The 20691-nt window shown below is 48.5% G+C and overlaps 1 protein-coding gene across 16 annotated transcripts in view; it reads right to left on the bottom strand.

Annotated features, from left to right (window-relative positions):
- Positions 1–20691, bottom strand: part of KHDRBS3 (KH RNA binding domain containing, signal transduction associated 3) — a 659142-nt gene that overhangs the window by 193883 nt on the left and 444568 nt on the right. For 10 of the 16 annotated variants that reach the window (XM_067017881.1, XM_067017880.1, XM_067017882.1 and 7 more), the window contains exon 1: positions 7004–7154. The exons of 1 other annotated variant lie outside the window; for it this stretch is intronic. In XM_067017881.1, coding sequence (XP_066873982.1) covers positions 7004–7139 — 136 coding nt within the window. In that variant the 5' untranslated portion in view covers positions 7140–7154. Of the gene's footprint in view, positions 1–7003; positions 7155–7645; positions 7736–8154; positions 8345–20691 lie in introns of those variants that run through there. 5 more of the 16 variants (XM_067017879.1, XM_067017878.1, XM_059042812.2 and 2 more) reach the window with 4 other exon arrangements.

The raw sequence follows: 20691 nt of genomic DNA, 5'->3' as shown, positions 1-20691 counted from the left end.
AAACAGGCCATAATAGTTTACAAGCGCTGGCTACAGAGTATGCCTCTTAAAATGTCAGAAATATGAAAGGTTAATATCAGTACGTGAATTTCAAAAGCAGTGCAAGCTTGTTGATGGATCAAGACTAACACTGATTCAGGAGCAGCTACCTGTGTGGAGGAAGAGGGTGACCTGGCTATGTGGCGCGCCACCTAGTGGAAGAAGAATAGAGCACAAGTGGCATAAGTAACTGAAGCCGACGCCGGAGAATAAGGAAAAATGACGAGCATGACAAGTGTCCCCTCCCCCTCCTCCTCTCCATTACAATTTCTCCATGGGAGCTTGAACCAACAGTGACCCCAAGTGTAAGATTCATATCAAACACAGATATCAAAAAGGGTGCTCTCACACACTCATGCTCTTTCTCATACCAAGGAGGAACATCAATAATATGCCAGGAACATCTTTTAAAGTCCTTAAAATAGCAGCAGGGGCTGATTGGTGAAAAATTATGGAAATGTAAAAAATTATGGAAATTTAAAGCTTACCAATTCAGAGTAAGATACCTTGTGCTTGTGGAGAGAGGCTGCTGAGTGTCCAGACATGTTTTAAGAAGTGTAGTCATAAATCTGTTTATGGAAGGCACATTTGTTAATGAAGCTTCAGGTGCTGCGTCTTGAATAGCATAATAAAAATCAGTCAGAGCTGCTGCTAATTTTGTACATGATATTAATGAAAGAGGCTTCCTAAAGAATGAGTTTCCCCTTCAATATCTCCAGGATTGGGAAACTAAAATCATTCTAAAGCATAAAATTAACCTGAGGAATGAAACTGGATGATTTATGTATTAAGTTCTTAATATATACTTTACTCGGCAAAGTGCTGCCAGTACGCACACACCTGTCTCAGGCAATTCCGTGAAATGAGCAGCTAACGTCTGTCTAGCACTCACTGCATGTCAGACACTGTACTTACCTCACGCCTAACACAACCAGCCCACAAAGCAGGTATAAGGTCTCCAACTTTACAAATGAGAAGCTGAGGCTCCGAGAAGTTACGTAATTGGCACAGGGTTACAGACTCGAAAGTTGTCGCCTCCCATAATCCCGTGGCCCTTTTAGAAGCTCTTCCCCGTGAAGTAACACCGCTCCCCATGGAAACGCATCCACCAGACCTTCCGCCCTGCCCACGGTCACACGGCTCGTACCCCACGTGGTCGCACCACTGTCTGCCCCTCTGTGCAGTCAGCTCTGCTCACGGATGACCAGTCCGACGCCGGGCAGCGCATTGTAAGAGCTGCAGGACAGAGATCTTCCCAGGGGAGTCAACGGGGAAACCCAGCCATGACGAAAGCTCCCAACTCCGCCTGGGGCTCGCAGGGAAGCTACCCGGTGCAGCGCCCTGGAGGTGGGCGGATACAGATCTGCATCCCAGCTTACCACGTGTTAGCTGTCTGACCTTAGGCAAATTAGTTAACCTTCCTGCCCTCAGTTTTCTCACCTATAAAATAAGGTAAAATGATTTACTCTTTTAAGACAACTGTTAGAAGAATTAAATGAAATAATGTACATAAAGCATCTAACCCAGAAAAGGTTCTTGATTAACAGTAACTACGATTATTAACAATTGCACTCAAGTATATTCAAACACCACCCCCCCTCAGAAGGCCAAAACCATTATCTGGGGGAATATGTTCTTGTATGTTCTAGCACTTCTTTTGTCCTTTTATGAGCCTATTTTTAGAAGATGGAGAATTTTTAAACATACCATAAACTGACTATAAACCCCTGGTATCATACCAATTGTGTCTGTGATAGAGTATTAAAATACCAATACAAAGAGCCCTGTGTCTCTGAGAGAATCCTTCAAGAGAGACAGAGCTTTATCAAGAGATGACTGATTAATTTTCAACACAGAAAGTTTTCTATTTTCTCCTTGACTACTGAAATATACATAATTAAAAATCCTTACCTTGAATGCTTACTGAACACTGAAAAGTACTGCCGGAGAATGCAGGAAGAAAAGGAGCTTGCCTTTTTTGGTAAAACACATTTTCAGGAACCTCTTTTAAAAATTCATCATCACAAATGGAAATTCCTAACTGGCTTCTACTACAATGAAACTCTTATTTTAAAATAAACAACAATGTTGGGTTCCAACCCTTTGCCTCTTAAAATATCCTATCAAAACACTGCAGACTTGATTTAAAAGTTCAGCCTGACTACTTAAAGCTGCATACCTAGACTGGGCAAGTTACTTTACCCTTTTGAGCCTCAGATGCCCCACTGGAAAAAATAAAGGAGGCGGGCAGGGGATAAAACCAGCTACCTTGCAAGATCTTGTGGGGATGAGAGACAATGCATATAGGAAGCACCTGGCACAGAGGCCCTGGATTTGGCAGCTTTTATTATAATCATTATTCCAATGCTGAGGAACACTCTACTTCTATTTTTTGATGAAACATAAAAAGCATTCTATCTCCACTCAGGGGAACGATGGCAACAAGCCAAGGGTGTTTTGATATCCAAGTTGCCGCTGGCACATTCCATCTGTGACCGCAACTGCTCCTGGGGCTTTGGGTGTCTACCTGGCATCTGAGATTGAAGATTAACTCCTTCAGGAAAGAAGGCTTATTCAGCAAGTGATGAGGGCCTCCAAATTTCTGGTTTAATCCTGTCATAAGAAATCTCATTAGGAGTTAGGGAAGGAGAGCTAACTGTACTACAGTGCACTGGCTAATAAGTTCCTCAAGAAAGAATAGAAGTAAATAAGCATCTGATTCAAAGCAGATCTGATAACATCTTCTCATTACCTCCTGAGAAGGACCCCTACTGTTCCACCACTTGTACAGAGCCCTGGGATATGCTTCTGCTTGTTTAACACTGTATTTCACTTAGAACTTTCTTTCATTTCTGTCTGCAGAGCTGTTGGTGACTTCCTCCTACCCCCAACTCGGGGGCTCTAAAGTGGTAAAGAGCCAAGCCCTTAATGACTGCCAAACTCCAAATACACTTTCTAACTCTTCTACCGTTATGAGAATTAAAACACAACACTGAAACGAAGACTGGAGTTTGCCAGGGATACATACACCAAGAATCATATGAGGCGCTGAAGACGCAAAGACATGTAAGACCAAGCCCTGCCTCCCAAGCACCCCACACTCTCCCAGGGAGGACAAAGAGATCCAATCAGTACAGTGTGAGGACCATCACCCCATCAGGGACTTGGGCTGCTTCGGGACCAGAAAATAGGCACTCTAACCCATTTGGGGGGGTGGGTAAGTGGTCAGGGGAGGTACCTACAGCAGAAATTGGAAGGATAAAGTATATAACAACGGATGCCACATAACCCATCTTTCAATTCCGGCACAGGCTGGGGAGAAAAGAACGAACTGCGCAGAAGAGGTCAGAGTTTGCATCCCCCTTCTGTCATCACTAACGGTACCGTCAGAGCTTGACCCTTTATACGTCCAAGGGTCAGTGTGATATGGTAAAGAACAATGAGCTTGGAGGAGAACAAAGCTTGAACCTCCACTTGGACATTTTATGTCACTCTGGGTGACTCAATTCTATTGTTGGAGTCTTGGTTTCTACAAGTGAAATATTAGGCTAATAGCCTCTACATTTCTGGGCTGTTCCCAGTATTGAGATTATAGACCTAACCGGGCACAGAGAAGCACCTCGAAAATGTTTCCAGACTGAGAGTTAAATCTAAACTGCCTGTCACTAAATATTTCAAAAGAATAGCTGAAGGCTAAAAAGACATTCCTTAGAAAAGGAGAGGGCATCTATAAACTTAAAACTCACTCTCAATCTAATGCAGAGAGCAGATGTTCCTCAAGAGCAGAGACTGTTTTTCCCTCTCTACCTTCAGGACCAGCACAAATGCCCCGCATGGCAGGTTCTCAATAAACCTGCTACTAACGTCCAGATACCAAAACACGGTAACTGACAATCACTGGATCCCCTTGAATCATAACACACTCTAAAACATTCAGAAATGGTTTATCTAAAAATGTGAGTCATGCATCCATTTCCTTACAAAAAACAAAACCTGATAACCCTAAGAAAAACTATTAAAAACTTAACCACATCCTTCTCTGGATGAAGCAGAGAATCACACACTATGGCATGAAGGCACCACAGCTAAATATAACTCTGCAATTTTCATTCTCATTCTTCCCTCTTACTTTGAATGCCTGACAACACGCAAGCAATCAAAAAAATTTACAAAAAGGATCCCCCAAAATGAAACTCTTAAGCCATTGAGTTTTGTTGAACAAAGAGATGCACTTAAGGCAAAATACTGATCCTTCCTTTATACATGTTTACCCCTCACACATATCCTGAGTAATGCTAAGAGTCCTATTATTAGAGAAATTTATGTAATATGAAAAACACTTATTTATCTCGACATGAATAGACCACCATAATCTGGAGTCCTTTGCTCCACTTCCTCTTGTAACCAACCACTAAATATAACTTGGCAGCGAACCAGCCACCAATCCATATATTACATCAGATAATTAAAAATACAGGGTTATGTAATCTTATTTAATGGTTACTTGGCTTGGATTGAAAAACATCCAAAGCAATACCAGAGAACTGGATTAAATTATAATGCTAAGACATTTCTGAAGATGTTTTTTAGTAAGAGTCAGCACATCCCCTACTAGCAAATATAATATAAAACATGCAATGCTACTTTCATCTCCAATTAACCTCCTTGGCAAGAAACTGCAATGTCAACTCACTCTATAGGCAGTGGTGTTTGCGGGGAGGCAGAGGGGCGATTAAATAAAGTCTATTTTATTTGATTCGGTTTAACATCAAGTAAACATTACCCATTACTATTGGCAAAGTAACAAAAGCATTCGATATTTGAGGGGTGGGGGGAGGGAAAATCAGTTATCCTGAGAAAACTGAAATAAAAGTCAGGAACTAATGTCCACTACGAAACACAAGCCTGGAAAGTGTAAAAGCCGACCTATGTTAGCAGAGAAGCATACATCTTGATGTGATCCCAGCTCAAGTTCTTACTTAAGGATTATTAGGGAAAAAAAGTAATTCGGCTAGGAAGTTGAACATGTTTACAAATGCTGAATTAAAAAAAAAATGACCACACTTCATTTATCAACTGTTTCATTATCAGTGTGTTGATTACTGAAGTCACATATTGGTCTCCAGAGAGCTTTAATTCAAAAATGCCTCTTGACCTGAGCACTAAAATCCTGTAGGATAAATCTACCGTGAATGTTTGTTTCTTCAAAGAAGACCACTAGACAAGCACAGAAACAAACTTTTTAACAAAATCAACAGGAAGTCGACAGGAGTCAACAGGAAACAAGCATATGAGTTATATCGATTTCTGCAGGTAAATTAGCATGTGTGAAGTGTTTCAGAGCCATCTTTTGGGGAAGGCATAAGTAGGGAGAACAAGGGCCTTATGAGACCAAACACCTGAGTTCAGATTAACCTATCTCAGTTACCTACGAGCTCCCATAGCTGAGGTCCTCAGCTCCCTCCCCTGAAAAATGGAGACATCAAAGGCTGCCTCACCAGCAAGCAAGCGTGAAAACACAAGTAGACGGCATGTGCCTGAAAGAGCCTCAGAAACTTTAGAACTCTATGCAAGCAAAGGTACTGTTAGCATTTGGAGATGTTCACCATCATGTCTATCTATTACATGCCACTCCATAATAAAACTGAGGTGTGCACTGCTGACTCATCAGCACTGTACAAGTTAGTGCCCGACTTTGGATTCCAGTATCGAGATTCAGAATAACATCTGAAAAACCAGGTGCCTCCTTTAGATGCAAACAGTCAAAAATACAGGTAAAAAAGAATAAAAATGCTCTCAATAGCCACTCACAAGATGATTATCAGATTTAAAATCAAAGTTTCCTAACAGCCAATTCAGATTTAAGATACTATATTTTAGAAATGCACTTGTAATTCTGAAGTTACGTAACAGAGCATAATTAATATTTTAAATGATAGGGTTCTGCATTCCAGATACCAGCCTGGGATTTAAGGGGAAAACATTTCAGTCTGAAATAATCTAAATGAACAGTAATAAGAGCACCTGAGCAGTATCTCTTTCTTCCTCCACATAACTGTTCAATGTGAGAAGCGTACTTCTTACAAGAGCTACATTTTTGATGGAAAAGAAAGGTAATCCGGTTTAAGGTCTTAAAAAAAACACGAAATGGCAACACTGTCCAAGATCTGTTTCAAATAACCGGAGGCAATTACCACAGGTAGAAACACAGAGACCAAAGGAATTCTGAATGCATTCGAATGAATGTACTGCAGCAACCTGGCACAGAAAAATAATTCTGACTTTTAAAATAAAATAACTTACTACACTTTTGTTAAACTGCTTCCTTAATTGAGTACAACGTAACTTCGATTCAGCTTCTTTATTAAGAAAAGTGCACTCATTCTACAATCCAGAATATTTCTAACGCCAGTGATCTCACACAATGTACAAAGAAATATCTTTCAAAGAGATGACAGCCCAGCAGGCAACAAAAGATATATGTAAATCACAAAGAGCAAGGAGTACAAACCGAACTGTAGGGCTGTTCGGAAGAGCGTGGCAATAAAACTTAGAATTCTCTTACTTTAATGCATGCCCATTACTGCTTCACAAGCCCATGATATTAAAGAAATAAAAATAAGCCTGCAATTAAAAGAAAATGGGGAAGCTCTGTGAACCAATCTCCGTTCAACAAATTAAATATCAAGCTGAAATTCTTGAAGACAGTGAGTCTCTCCACCACCACCCTCAGTCAACAACACGCACACCCTACTCGGAAGAACTGGTTGCAACGCGCAAATACCGGAGGTCGCTGTTTTAAAATATAGATATCTGTGCACAAGCAGAATATGTCTGCCTCATCTTTCACTTCCAACAATAAAAGAGCCAGGGCCAGCATGAAGATCAGCAGACCCGCCTGAGTCGGGAAGCACGGACTGTCACGGCACCGTGAGTGATTCAGGCAAAAGGTAACAGAACCGACCAGACAATGTTTCTGCTGTCACCCAGAGAACAGCAGACCAGCGGCTCCCAAACCCAGCTTTCTCTGAGACACGTATTCCAGATCCAGGAGGAATAAAGGGCTGCTCCCGGGAAGGCAGGCTTAATTTACCGTCCATCCCAGAAGATTACTCAGGAAGCCGGAGGAGAAACAAGCCTGGGAACACTGTCCTGGGCCCGCACGCCCCTGTACCCCCCCGCACCCCGTGGCCTGCATTCCCCAGGGCTGCTCACACCCTGAGCTGGCCGGAGTAGTGCTAAGATGGCACAGGCAGCAGAGACTCCGCGGCCGGCGTTCCGAATCCCCAGCCAGACCCGCCAAGGAGAGAGGCCCAGCCAGAGCCTCCCAAAGAGAGGACAGGCAAGCCAAGAAGCGGGCTCCCGTGTGGGCCTCTTCTGCCCTAATGGCCCTCGAGGGCCAGCCTGCAAGGCTTGGCATGAGCTGCCCACCCCCAGGGTGGGCGGCTAGAGCCTGGACCAGGGACAAAGAGGGGATGCGACAGGAGACGGGTCTCTGCCACTGGGACCGCTGGCCCTGCTCCTCCAAAGTGCTTGGGGTCTGACCCCAAACCTCCTCCAAAGGTCCTCTAACTTCACCAACAATCCAAGCACCTGCTCCCTTCACCTCTTCTGCATTCGATTCCCTCAGATCCTTCCATTTCCCTCCAGCTTGCTCCAGTTCCTTCCCTCCAGACAAGCCAAACGCACTAGTTCTCCGAGTCCCCCGCCCCACTCTCTCCCTCCAATGAGATCATTCAACCCCGCCCCGACGAAGCCCCCAGATGTTCGCCGTCCCCCACCCAGAAGTTTCCCTTGGGTACCCTCGAGGCCCCAAAGGTTTCCTTCAAGTCCTAGCCAAACGCCTCAGCCTCCTTCCTTCCCGAGTCTCCCCAACGCGCACACACACCTCGGCGCTCCCCAGGTGTCCCGTATGCTCCCAGGTCCCTACCCGAACGCCGCCAGGTTGCGACCTGGGTCCCCTCCAGTCGCCCCGAGGGAGACGGCCAACCAGCCCCACGCTCCCGCCTTGCCCCCCGGTCCCGACCCTCCCGGTCCCCGGCCCCCTGGCCCGCCGCTCCCGGGTCCCCAACGGCCGCGGGCGCCAGGTAACGGCCGGCCGGCGCGCGCCCCTACCTTGGTTCACCAGCCGCAGGGCGTGCGTGAAGGAGGGGTCCAGGGAGTCCTTCTCCGCCATCAGTTCCGGCAGGTACTTCTCCTCCATGCTCGTCGGCCGCCCGGGCCCGGGACGCGGACTCGAGGCGGGCGGGCAGCGCCGGCCACGCAACCCCCGACCCCGCCCGCGCCCTAGCGGCGCGGAACCCGGGCCGGACGCCGCGGCCGGGGCGCGGCGGAGCCAAGCCGGGCGGTCGGCCTGGCGGCGGCGTCGGCCGCGGCGTCGGCGGCCGCGGCAACGGCGGCGCCGCGAGGCGGGAAGCGGCCGTGCAGCCCCGGTCCCCAGGGGGTGGCCGCCGACTGCCCCGCGCTGGCGGCCACTGCCTCCCGGACGCGGTTCCCGCGGTCCCGCCACGGGCCGGCGCGGTCAGGCGGGCCCTCCTGCCGGGCCGGCGGCACACTCTGCGAGCCTGAGGCAGTCCCGGGCGAACCCCGCCAGCCAGCGCCGGAGCCGAGCTCAGCCGCCACCGGCCCGCCGAGCGCCGACCCGCGTTCTCCGAGCGGCCCCGCCGAGCGCCCGGCCCCGCCCTCCGCGCCCCGCCCGCCGCGCCTGCGCGCTGCGCCCGCGCCCCGCCGCCCGCCGCGGCGCGCCGCCAGGGGGGGCTGCTGCAGACTGCGCGGACGGGCGGGGGAGGGGTGTCCCGGCGCCTCCCGCTCGCCCCGCGCTCGCCCACGGCCCGCGGGGCGCGCGGGGAGCCCCACGGCTCGGCTACCGCGTGGCCAGACGCAGAGGCCGGGAAACTGAGGCCCAGAGAGGTGAAGCGGCTCGCCCAAGGTCACCCAGCGAGCGATTCCGGGAGGAGGGCTGCGCGCTCGGCCCCGGGTCGGGTCACGGGCCGGGCGGGGAGAGAGGACGCCGAGCAGCGCCCGCGCTCGGCGCAGCGGGCTTTGGGGAAAGGCAGAGGGGCGAGCCGCCCTGCTCTTTAAGCTCCCTGGACTTCCCTAACTTATCTCGCGTTGTTGTCCCCTCCTATGTGCTAGGAAATAACGTAGGCACGCGGTCCTCCCTCGGCGCCTCCCGCGCTCAGCGCCGACCCCCGAGACCCTCGGTACCGAGGTCGATTACATAAAAGCGCGTGCCCTTCAGGACGGCCTTGTCATCCCGACTTGCAGTCGGGTTGTCATTCTCTTCGCGCAGAAACCTGCTGTGCCCGGATGCGGAGGAGGGAGCTGCGCCCCAGGCCCGTCCCCTGGACACACGTGGGTGCTGATGTCCTCCGTCCATACACGCCCCGACCCCCATCCCCGATAAATCCTCCATCAGGCCGTTTTCAGATTTCCCGTGTAGAGTCAGTGTCCCCCAGCAGGCCAAAGACTCCGCATGTGTCCTGCCTTTGCCCCACCAAATCCCCACTTCAAGTCCTGACCTCAATGTCACTATCCCTGGACAGCCTTCCCGGACTTCCCCAGCAAAGCTGGTTACTGTTCTGTGTCCCAACAGCGCTGATCAAGCCTCGCTCACAGAGAACTGTAACTCTGTTTTCATCAGACCACGAGCATCTCAGGGACAGGGCTAGAGTTTTGTTTTATGGGGAAAGTTCCCAGCGCTTAGTGCACTAGGACAGGTGGAGAGGCACCAGAAATTTTTGATGAAGGAATAAGCCATGGGCATGCCACTTCTCCGGGAGTGAATCTTCCTCCCAGCCCCCCAGGCAACTGCCTGTACTCCTGATGTAAACAGAGGCAGCTCTACACCCAAAGATGCTGGGAGTGGAAATCAAGGGGCTCTAAGCTGCCCCTGAGTCCCAGCCGGACTTCCCTCATTCTTAAGCTCCACCCCTTGACAGGCCTGGCTCCAGGTGAGGTGCCATTTCAGAGTCCCCAGTAAGAATCTGCTTCATGTCTTTCTTTGGGCTAAACTTGCAAGAGCCAGTCAGATGAGACAGTTAAATGTGTGGCCTCTGGGACCAGACAGCCTGCATTTAGAATCATGGCTTAGCTGCTCACTAGCTGTGTTATCTTGGGCAAGTTACTTCACCTCTTGATTTCCTCATCTGTAAAGTGGAAATGATAATAGAACCTATTTCCTAAGAGAATTGTGAGGATTAAGCATATCAACTCTCAATGAAATCCCCAGTTTCCAGCACATAGAAAGTGCTTGGTCGTTCTTTGTTGAGTTTTTTCCCTATGCATGGCTGCTCTCCGGGTTTTCTGAACCAGCTTTAGCTCCTGGGGGCACTTGCATCGCCCCAGCAGACTGAGTGAAGGGCCTGGGACCACACTTGGGTGTTTCCGACCAGGAGCCCAGAGTGTAGCTGGACAGACGCTCTGCAGTCCCAGATCCTCCGGGACCCACTGTGTACCCTCAGTCAAATAACCTGTCTGAGCTTCGGAGCCCACCTCTCCAAAACCCAACTTATGCCGGCAGTCCTGGAGGGCAGTTGGAAGGATTTGAGGGGAAATGTATTCTCCTTTAACATTAGAGTGGAATGCACAGACCTCTGGCTTCCATGCCTTACAGCACAGGATTTACATTCTAGGGTGTGATTCCCTGGCAGCCACTTTTTGAGGGAGGAAGGGAGAAGGAGAGAGTCTGGGATCCGTAAGGGGGACCAGATGCTCTGCTGCTCCCCTCACTACTTGGTCTAAGACCCTCCTTTCCATTCTAACCTTCTGCCCCAGTGACATTCCAGCACTGGAGTAGCTGCTGTTTTTATTAAGCATTTACTACATGCCAGGTGGGAGGCCAGGGGCTTTGTACCCACTACTTTCAGTTCTCTCAACACCCTGAGGGAAGATACTGTTTATCAGCACTTACAAATGAGGAAACCGAGGCTTAGAGCAGTTTAATACCTTGCTTAAGTGCCACCGCTGTCAGCGAGGGATCCCAAGCCCACGGGACTCCAAAGCCTCGTCTCCCTGCCCTCCCTGTCCTGCCCTCCCAGGTAGCAGTCTGGGACACCCCATCCCTCCCTCATCCAAATAGTTGGCAGACATGTCTCGCCAGCAGCTGGGGAGGAGGGCTGTACGCTGGGAAGCTGACAGCAAAGCACTGAATCTTCCGTTCCGGCCCCTCCTTCTCACAGAGCCTTCCAAGAGGGCAGGTGCCCAGCACAGCAAGTATCCGTGTGGGACTCTCCAGGGAGAAAGGAGACAGATGTCTTTGTGAGATGCTCATGAAGGTATCCCCAGCCACCAACCTGGCATAGCTGTTGGCTGTGGGGCACCTCCACGCCTTACTGACCAGACTCTGCTGGTCTTCCTGAGATGGCCATCCTGCAGGCACTAACCCTCTGATCCCTTTGAAGACAAGAAAATCAGGTCTTGGGGAAGGTCGTGGGTTTTCTTCAAGCAGCTATAGGCAGTGCTCCAACTCAGGTCTAACGACTGCCGGGCCAGACAGAGATCTCTGCAGGCGCACGCCAGGGCTCGCTGAGCACAGCTTGGTGCACGCAGCACTCTGGGTACAAAGGACTAGCCATGAACAAAGCAGGCTTCTCCAAAGCCGCGTCCAGCCAGAGGCACTGGGCCACTTACTCCATCTGCATGGTTTGTGTCTGCCCTGGACCGGAGGCCCAACGCTGCAGTAAGGAACTCCAGCTACCCTTTCTCCTCACGTCCACAAGTCAGGAGACAACCTCTCAGCATCAGAGACAGAGGGGCACTTCCCAAATCAACCTCGCCAGTTGTCACTGGGCCATCTCAGGAACTGCACTGCTCCCACGGCAAGTCCCTCCAGCTCCAGCCAACCACCACATGGCAGTGTGTGCCAAAATCCCCGCCTGTCACCCTCACCACCACCACCACGCCCACCTCTGGAGAAAGATGGCTAACACTTCCCCGGCCTCTGTGACAGCAGTGGGTCAGACACAGCCAAAGAAACTCCATGTCATCAGAGGATAACAAACGGGAAGAGAGTCTGTGAGGTCACTGTCATGTTTGTACTGAATTGCTGCTCACACTACAAGCCTCCTATTCCTTTTGTTTAAAAAAGGTGAATCCTGGGGGCTTCCCCGGTGGTGCAGTGGTTGAGAGTCCGCCTGGCGATGCAGGGGACACGGGTTCGTGCCCCGGGCCGGGAGGATCCCACATGCCATGGAGCGGCTGGGCCCGTGAGCCATGGCCGCTGAGCCTGCGCGTCCGGAGCCTGTGCTCCGCAACGGGAGAGGCCACAGCAGTGAGAGGCCCGTGTACTGAAAAAAAAAAGAAAAAAAAATGGTGAATCCTATCCCAGTTGCCACAAGACCCGGCAGTGCCATGGGTGATGGTGTCCAAATCTGACTGGCCTGAGGGTTAGAGAGACCTCAGTATGGCCCCCGGTTCTCCTGCTTACTAGCTGTGTGATCTTGAGCCAACTACTTGATGTCTCTGAGCACAGGGAGAGTAAATACCAACCTCCCAGGATTCTGCAAGGTTTCAACTGAAGCATTAACCTTGTCATATGCACTGATGGCATTTAAAGCGTTTTGAGCCTCGCTCCTCTACGCCCCACCAGCATTTAAGCAGTTAAGTGCTCCTGTTCACACTTAACACATCAGCTTCCGGGCACCTGTGGGCCGCTCTTGCCACCATGCTGTCCTCGGGGCCTGCTCACCTCCACAGCCCCAGTGCCCAGCCGGGCAGTCAGTTCACAGCAAGTACTCAACACTCGTTCAAGTCCACTTCTCCTGAAATGCAGCCCCCCAACAGCACCTCTTCCCAGCGACCAGTCATCCTGGTCTCATATAAAAATGCCAGAGGTCAATGAGTTTGTCGTGTAAGACAAGCAGCAAAACATGGCACAGCCTTACCCAGAAATCAGTCATTCGTGTGTCAGGGAGAAAAAGGCACCACAAATGTTCACTGTGATCCCAGATCCAGTCAGTTACAGCAGGAAATGCATTTTCCAACCTTGAGAATGACTGAAAAGGCTTAGCACACATGGAGGAGGGCACAGAGGAACTCTTCAAAGTTGGGAGCCTTTGCAAAGTTCAAAGTCCATCCATAAATCAGGAACGCCTTCACCGAGGACTGGCTAGTCTGTTGGTGGCTCTCTCCTACTTTATTCAACCAACCTTCCTTAACCTCCTGCATTCAAGATATAGAAATACAACTAGAAGGAACCACAGAGATCTGCTAGCTCACAAGTCACCAGTTTTTAGAGATGAAGAAACAGTTGCTCAGAACATTTAAGTGACCCAAAAGTGTTCAGTGGAGAATTGGACACACACACACACACACACACCCTCCAGAATTGGACACACACACACACACACACACACACTCCAGAATTGGACACACACACACACACACACACACACACCCTCCAGCCATGTCTCCAGAATTGGACACACACACACACACACACACACCCTCCAGCCATGTCTCCAGAATTGGACACACACACACACACACACACACACACACACACACACACACACACACACACACACACACACACACACACACACACACACACACACACACACACACACACCCTCCAGCCATGTCTAAGGATGAATGGGATCAAACCTTTCAGCCCAGTCACTCACGTACCTGAAGACTCCTATCCTGTCTCTGTATCCATGTTCCCTACAAGCCTGTTTCCTTCTCTTGCTAGTTGGTGGATGGAAAATCCAGTTCCTGTAGCGGCTAGAGTCCAGCCACTTTCTTCTTTCTCCGGGAAGGGAGCCATCCTGGTACTTTCTTGCAGGAGCTAATAAAACCACAGATATTGCGCAGGCGCCCCCTAGTGGCTAAGTGTGAAAGCACATGCCCCCCAAAGTTTGTGTTGAACCAGATTGACAACCTCCGCGTTGAACCTGGTCTCCACCAAAAGGGAACCTCACATAGGATTTTAATTCGTTCCCAGAAAAGGGGACAGAGGAGTATGATCTTAGGTGAAAGAGAGAAAAAGGTAGAAGGTAAAGAAAAAGGGGAAAGGAGAGAGGGAAAGGGAGAAAAAGAAGATGAGAACAAAAAAAAAGAGAAAGCAAAAGACACATAGAATAGGAGAGAAAGAGAATAAGGAAGGCTTAGAGGGACGTTTCTCTGTGCTCAGCCTTTCTCTATTTCGAAGATAAACACTCAAGAAAACAGTAATGGAAAATAAGAACTGACATGCCCGTGGTCAGTTGGCTGCCCTGTGGCACCGACAGGCGGGGACAGAGGAGCCAGGGGAGAATAAGGGGGAGGGGCAATGTAGTTGACCCCATCACAGCCTGACTTGGTAATCTTTTCAAGATCCAAATCCTTCTCTGTCTCTATTTTTGAGCTTGTAAAGGTGCGCTAATAGCAGCTGTTCTCTTCCTGTTTTATTGAGATCCAATGAGAACAATAAAGATTTGCAGAGAAAACCCCAAAAAGTGCTCTGAAAAGTTCTTAGATATAACCATCACAGAAATGTGTTTTATTGTTTTCCTCTATGCAACAGCAGCCCTCTATCCTCTACTTCCTGGACCAAAAGTGTGATATGTGATGCTGGACTGCCAAAGCACTTGCTGTATTTCAACAATGCATCAAGTTATCACGACCTCTGGTGCTCTATAAGATGCCATGATTTGAAAGGCACTGTTGAAATGTAAAACATTACTACCACAGTAGTAAAAAGATCTATGTCCATCTCCTAACCCACTCTTTCTTCCCAGTATGCATAGAGATACACGCAAAACAATTCTGTCCACATTAGCAGGATACTCTGCAATAAAACTGCACATGTCTGAGTTCGGCAAAATGATCACAAAACAAAATATTTTTGGAAGTGTCAAGGTACCTTTAGTGTCCAAACAGCTACCAAGGGGGTGATGACATTTTTAGAGTCCACTGCAAAAGGAAACACATCCTGGTCTCATATAAAAATGCCAGCTTGTGTTTGGGTTTTCCTGTAGCTAAAAAATGTAAAGATAATCTTATCAAAAAATGGCTGAGGAAGGAAAACGGACATAAAGTTGAAGTTGTATACTCATGTACATTGAATTACATGAGAAGACATCTCTTCTCAAAACAAATGTGGACTTTTGTCAGTATCCCATCTGTGGACTTCCTAAGTGTCTCTGGATTATTTTCTTTGGGTTCTGTGTAACATGGCACTAGCCTTCCCACAAATCTCATCCCTCCCTGCTACCCTGTCTGGGTTTATACTGGGGTGATATGGGACACCTCAAAATCTCTTATTTGCTCTTGATAGGGGAGGGGGGTAGGGTGCCAGGTGTACTCAGGCAATCTTGGTGGACTTGCTCCAGCCTCAGATGGCAGCTGGTATGTGGGAAGTTCCAGCTTCCTCTGTCAGACCTTATCCTGGTTCTCAAGTTTCTCCTGGTCTCCCTCGCCACACTCGCTGGTAACAGGTCTGCCAACCTGCAGCGACTGAGGACGTATAAACCACAGTGATCCATGCCCAGTTCGACCTGGTAAGTTACCCTTGAGCAGGTGACGGTTGGAGCCACCAGCTGAGGAGCCAAACAGAAGCTTGGGTGCTCTGGGCAAAGCTGCCTTGTCCAGCCTCTCTTTCCCCACTCGTAAAATGAAGGGAACACCTCTCGTCCCAAAGAGTTCCATTAGGATCTCCTTGAGGTAAATGTACGTAACGCGCTTAACCGAGAGCTGGCACTCAATGGCACAGAATGGATGGAGTAGCCATAGAGCAGAAATAGAAGAGACTATAGAATAGAATAGAAGATAATGAGCCATGGGCGTAACTGTAAATTTCCTATAGCAGCCACATCAGCAAAGTGAAAAGAGACAGGTGGAATTTATTTTAATAAGATGGTTTAACCATACATTTCAACATGAAATACTATTTCAACATGTAATCAATAATTTTGAAAATATTAATGATATTTTACATTATTTACAAAATTTTATTCTATGAAAACATGTGTATTTGCACCTACAGCACATCTCTGAATTTTCAGCAAAGTAAAATGTGGTCCTACATTTTTTTTTTTTTTTTTGCGGTACGCGGGCCTCTCGCTGTTGTGGCCTCTCCCGTTGCGGAGCACAGGCTCCGGACGCGCAGGCTCAGCGGCCACGGCTCACGGGCCCAGCCGCTCCGCGGCACGTGGGATCCTCCCGGACCGGGGCACGAACCCGCGTCCCCTGCATCGGCAGGTGGATTCTCAACCACTGCGCCACCAGGGAAGCCCCGGTCCTACATTTTAATGGGGAGTTGTGTTTAATGGAAAAGTATTTAACACTGCTTGCATTTTTAAATTCAAATTCAATTAATTAAAATTCAATAACAACACTGGTTCTTCATAATGCTAGCCTTAATTCATGTGCTTGTTAGCCACATGTGACTAGTAGCTATGGTATCAGGCAGTGCAGATCAGAGGAAGGGATTCAGGGGCATGGAATAGAAAACGCAGCTGTCAACTGCTTAACCAAAGAGATGTGTCCTGGTCTCACCCCACGTGAAGCCTAAAATAGGCTGCCCGGGGCTGGTGCAATGGCTACAAAGTGTCATCGGTGAGCCAGGCTCCTTCAGTCTTTCTGCTCCACCCACCTTAGGGTGGCAGGATGGGTTATCCCCATGACACCCTGGGCATCTGACCTCACTCCAGGCAGGGAAAAGGGGGGAGAAAAGGGGCTAAAAGGAAAATGACCATCACCTGTCGAGTCTGCTCAGCTGTTAAGGAGTTTTCTTGGAAGCCCCAACTAATGGCTTTTGCTTAAGTGTCATTAACCAGAACTGTATCACACACGGACACCCTTATCTGCACAGGGCAGAGCTGGTAAACATAGTGTTTTACCTGGGCACATTGGCACCTCCAACAAAAGTGGAGTTCCTCAGTAAGGAATAGGGGACAATGGATATTTGGTAGGCATTTGACAGCCTCTACCCGAAGTGGCACCTGCAATGATTATTACTCATGCCACCAGACTCCAAGGGGCACTCACAAAGAATCCTTAAAGAAAGAAAGTAATCGAGTTGTGTTGTGTTGTGTTTTGTTTTTCTGCTGAATAAAGAAAACAGAAATACACTGACTGCATCACATCTTAGAATGCAGCTGGGTGAGGTGCAGGGAATCAGGATGGACAGGGCAGGGAAGGCAGGAGGACTGGCCGCTTCCCTGGGTGGGCAGGACAAGGTGGCCTGGGCAGAAAACAGCTCCTTTGTGCAGGTGGCGCAGATGCTACAGCTCAAGAGAGTGTTGGAAGGAAATGTGCCTTAAGCAACCGGGAGGGTCACTTTATGGAAATCAAGTCTAGTTCCTGTTGAGGGTCCTTCTCACGGACACTAAGGGTGCTTCTGTGGGCTCAGCTGCAGCTTGGAGGGCTTTCGTGGGAAGCTGAATTCCTATCTCCTGGTCTCCGCACTACACCCCTGCTCATCGCTGAGCAGGAAAAGATACACTACCAACCTCAATGTCACCAAGGTGATGACCTTGTTTGTTCTTGGAGAGTTACTTAAAATCTAAGCCTCCCTTTCATCCTAAAATGGGGGCAATAATAGGACCACTTAATAGTCCAGTTGTGAGGATGAAATGAGCTAATGCATTCAAAATGCTTAGCTCAGCCCTTACCACATAGAAAGTGCTCAATAAATTATTATTCTGAGTTTTATCTTATCATGCTAGAGTGAGTTTTGTGTTTCCTTTTGTCCACTCTATCATTTTGTGTATTGCTTAGAAGCCTGGCAAGAAACAAACAGGGCTCTCAGAAGGAGTCATAAAGAGAGCTTCATAAAGGGGCCCTTTACAAGGTATGTGCAGGGCAAAGGGAAACTAAGAAGGAAGAGTTAAGCAGTCTGGGTAACCTTGCCAATCGACACCTGAGGAGGCAGGTCCCAGAACCTGCAAGAGCTGTAGAAGTAGGAGAAGACTTGCAGTAGAAGCAACAGCTGCAGACAGAGAGCACAACCCCTGCCAAACGGTGATGTGACCTGGAAGGAGCCCGGGAAGTACACACCTTGACCTCAGTCTTCTACCCGCTCCTCTCCTGCAGGTGCCTCCCATCGACTGAGTCCAAACTGAAGCCAGAGACTGGGGAAGCCCAACTGATGCATTCCCTAGATAGCAGCCTGCCAGGAGGGCAGAGAGCTGTGTTGAAAGGGGTGGAGAATGGATCCAGAAGTGCAAAAGGAGAATGACCCAGTTACTTTGCAATGTGCTACAGTAAAAGATTTCACCTTAGCTATCTGGAGCTGACTTACTGGATCTGCGCTCCGGTTAATTCTCTCTTCTGCTTGGGGTGTTTGGTATCCACGTTCAGGTTATGTGAACACGTGGCCTCTGTGAGAGTTCAGAGGCAGAGAGGCATCGTGGTGTTAAAGGTCGAGAGCCCCTTACCCAAAATTTTACACCGTGTCTCCTCCACTCACTAGCCAGTGACCTAGTGCAAGCTAACAGGCCACTCTGAACCAAGCTCTCTAATCCATACCACGGGAGGAAAAGCAGCTGCCTCCCTGGCTAGTTGCGAACATGAGATGAAACGACACCGGATCCCTATGCCTTTACTACTCTGTGGAAGCCGAGGGCACAGTGGCTGAGGGTGCAGGTTCTGGAAATGGAGTGACTGGATTCAGGTCCCAGCTCTGCTATTTAAAACGCTGTGTCCTTGGACTAGTTACTTAACCTTCTAGCATCTCAGATTTCTCATCCACACAGCGGAGGAAAACTGTCCCCACTGTATACGGTTGTTGTGAGAGTTAAATGAGCTATTACATGAAAAGTGATCAGAACAACGTGTGACTCTTTTCATCAACACCCTGTTATAAGTAAAGCACTGAGATGCAGTTGTGCACTTAATACATACTGAGCTCCCTTCCACAGCCTTCCTACATGATCAGAACCGAGAGCATGGACAGCGCCCTCCCTGGGCTCCTCCAAAGGGAGGGTGGGAATTTCCTCCTTTACCCTGTTCAGGTAGATACAACAGAGCATCTGACCAGGAACAAAGTATATGACAGGTTTCATGAGGGGTGGCTCCCTGTTCTTCAGGAAAAGGAAAATCAATACAGAAGCCACTGCTCCCTGCTTCTGCCCAAGAAATATCCGAGCCTAGTTCAAGTACAGGGCTGTTTAGTATAGTGGTTAAGACCATAATATAAAGAGCCAGCTCCTCTCTAGCTGTGTGCCTTTGAATTAGTTACTTGACATCTCTGTGCCTGAGTTTCCTCACTTGTAGAAAGGGGATTACAATAGTGCCTACCTCTTCGGATTGTTATGAAGGTGAAATTAGTTAATACTTGTAAGTGCTTAGAACAGAGCCAGGTACATAGTATGTGCTTTATAAAGGTTTCTTGAATAAATAGAATAACCTAGGTTCTGTAAACAAATTTTGACCAATTGATTTCCTTTGTGATCAGTACTGGTCTGAGACACTGTCTTCCCTTGGGAGCTAAGAGCAAATCAAAACTGTGTTTGTTCAGGGGAAAAGATAGAAAATGCTTATGTCAGCAAAATCAAGAGGTCCATATTCATTGATGCAACTCACTGACATCACTCTGCGGCATTCGATAGCCTGAGAATGCTTTGATTTTTCATCTTGTGAACAAAACAAAGCTCTGCCAATACTTCCTGATCACCAACAACAACAGATTTAGCAGACAGGAAATGAAATTCTCACTCCTTCCCTTACTAGCTTGTGCGTGTGACTTGGTCAAGTTATTTCATCTTTCTTTGAGCCTCCATTTTCTCATCTGTAAAATGGGGATGTTAATTCCTATATCAAATATTCCTTCAGTTACACAACAGTTGCTCAGTCAATGGAAGAGTTTTCCTTCTACCTTTCTTTTTTAACGGTTGATTTTTTAAAAATTAATTAATTTATTTTTTGGCTGCACTGGGTCTTCATTGCTGCGCGTGGGCTTTCTCTAGTTGCGGCGAGCGGGGGCTGCTCTTTGTTGCCATGCGCAGGCTGCTTATTGCCATGGCTTCTCTTGTTGCAGAGCACCAGCTCTAGGCACGCCGGCTTCAGTAGCTGTGGTGTGCGGACTCAGTAGTTGTGGCTCGCGGGCTCTAGAGCGCAGGCTCAGTAGTTGTGGCGAATGGGCTTAGTTGCTCCGTGGCATGTGGGATCTTCCAGGACCAGGGCTCGAACCCGTGTCCCCTGCACTGGCAGGCGGATTCTTAACCACTGCATCACCAGGGAAGACCCCCTTCTACCTTTTGTATCTCTAAGTCTGTAAACGATGAGAAAGTCTGAGAGAGAACTAGTTTGGGAAACTGAATTTCACAGATGGTGCCAGCTAATTAAGTGTTAACAAATTTGAAACCAAGTGTACAGCAGGGTTTGTCTTTTTTTTAACTAAGCAATGCACAGTGATGCTTCTTGCCTGTGCTAATCTGAAGAAGGCTCTGGCTCTGTTGTTTTACTTTGAATGAAAGAAGGGCTGATGCCTCAGAGGCATAGTAGGAAGAACACAGACTTTGGAACCCAGCTCTTCAACTCCCCGATGTGTCGCAGCCTTTAGCAAGTGACTTAAATTTTCTTCTCTTTTCCTTCTTTTTATCATTTAAGAGTCTTAATTTCTGAAGAGTCAAGACCACTGACAACTTTTCTAAGCCTCAGTTTCCTCGACTGTAAATACCTACCTTACAGGAATATTGAGATTGATTAACTAATGTTATGCACATA

The sequence above is a fragment of the Kogia breviceps genome, chromosome 17 (genome assembly GCF_026419965.1).
Source record: "Kogia breviceps isolate mKogBre1 chromosome 17, mKogBre1 haplotype 1, whole genome shotgun sequence".
Taxonomy (NCBI): domain Eukaryota; kingdom Metazoa; phylum Chordata; class Mammalia; order Artiodactyla; family Physeteridae; genus Kogia; species Kogia breviceps.
Note: the sequence above shows the minus strand (reverse complement) of the source record. Positions and strands in the feature narration are given on the sequence as shown.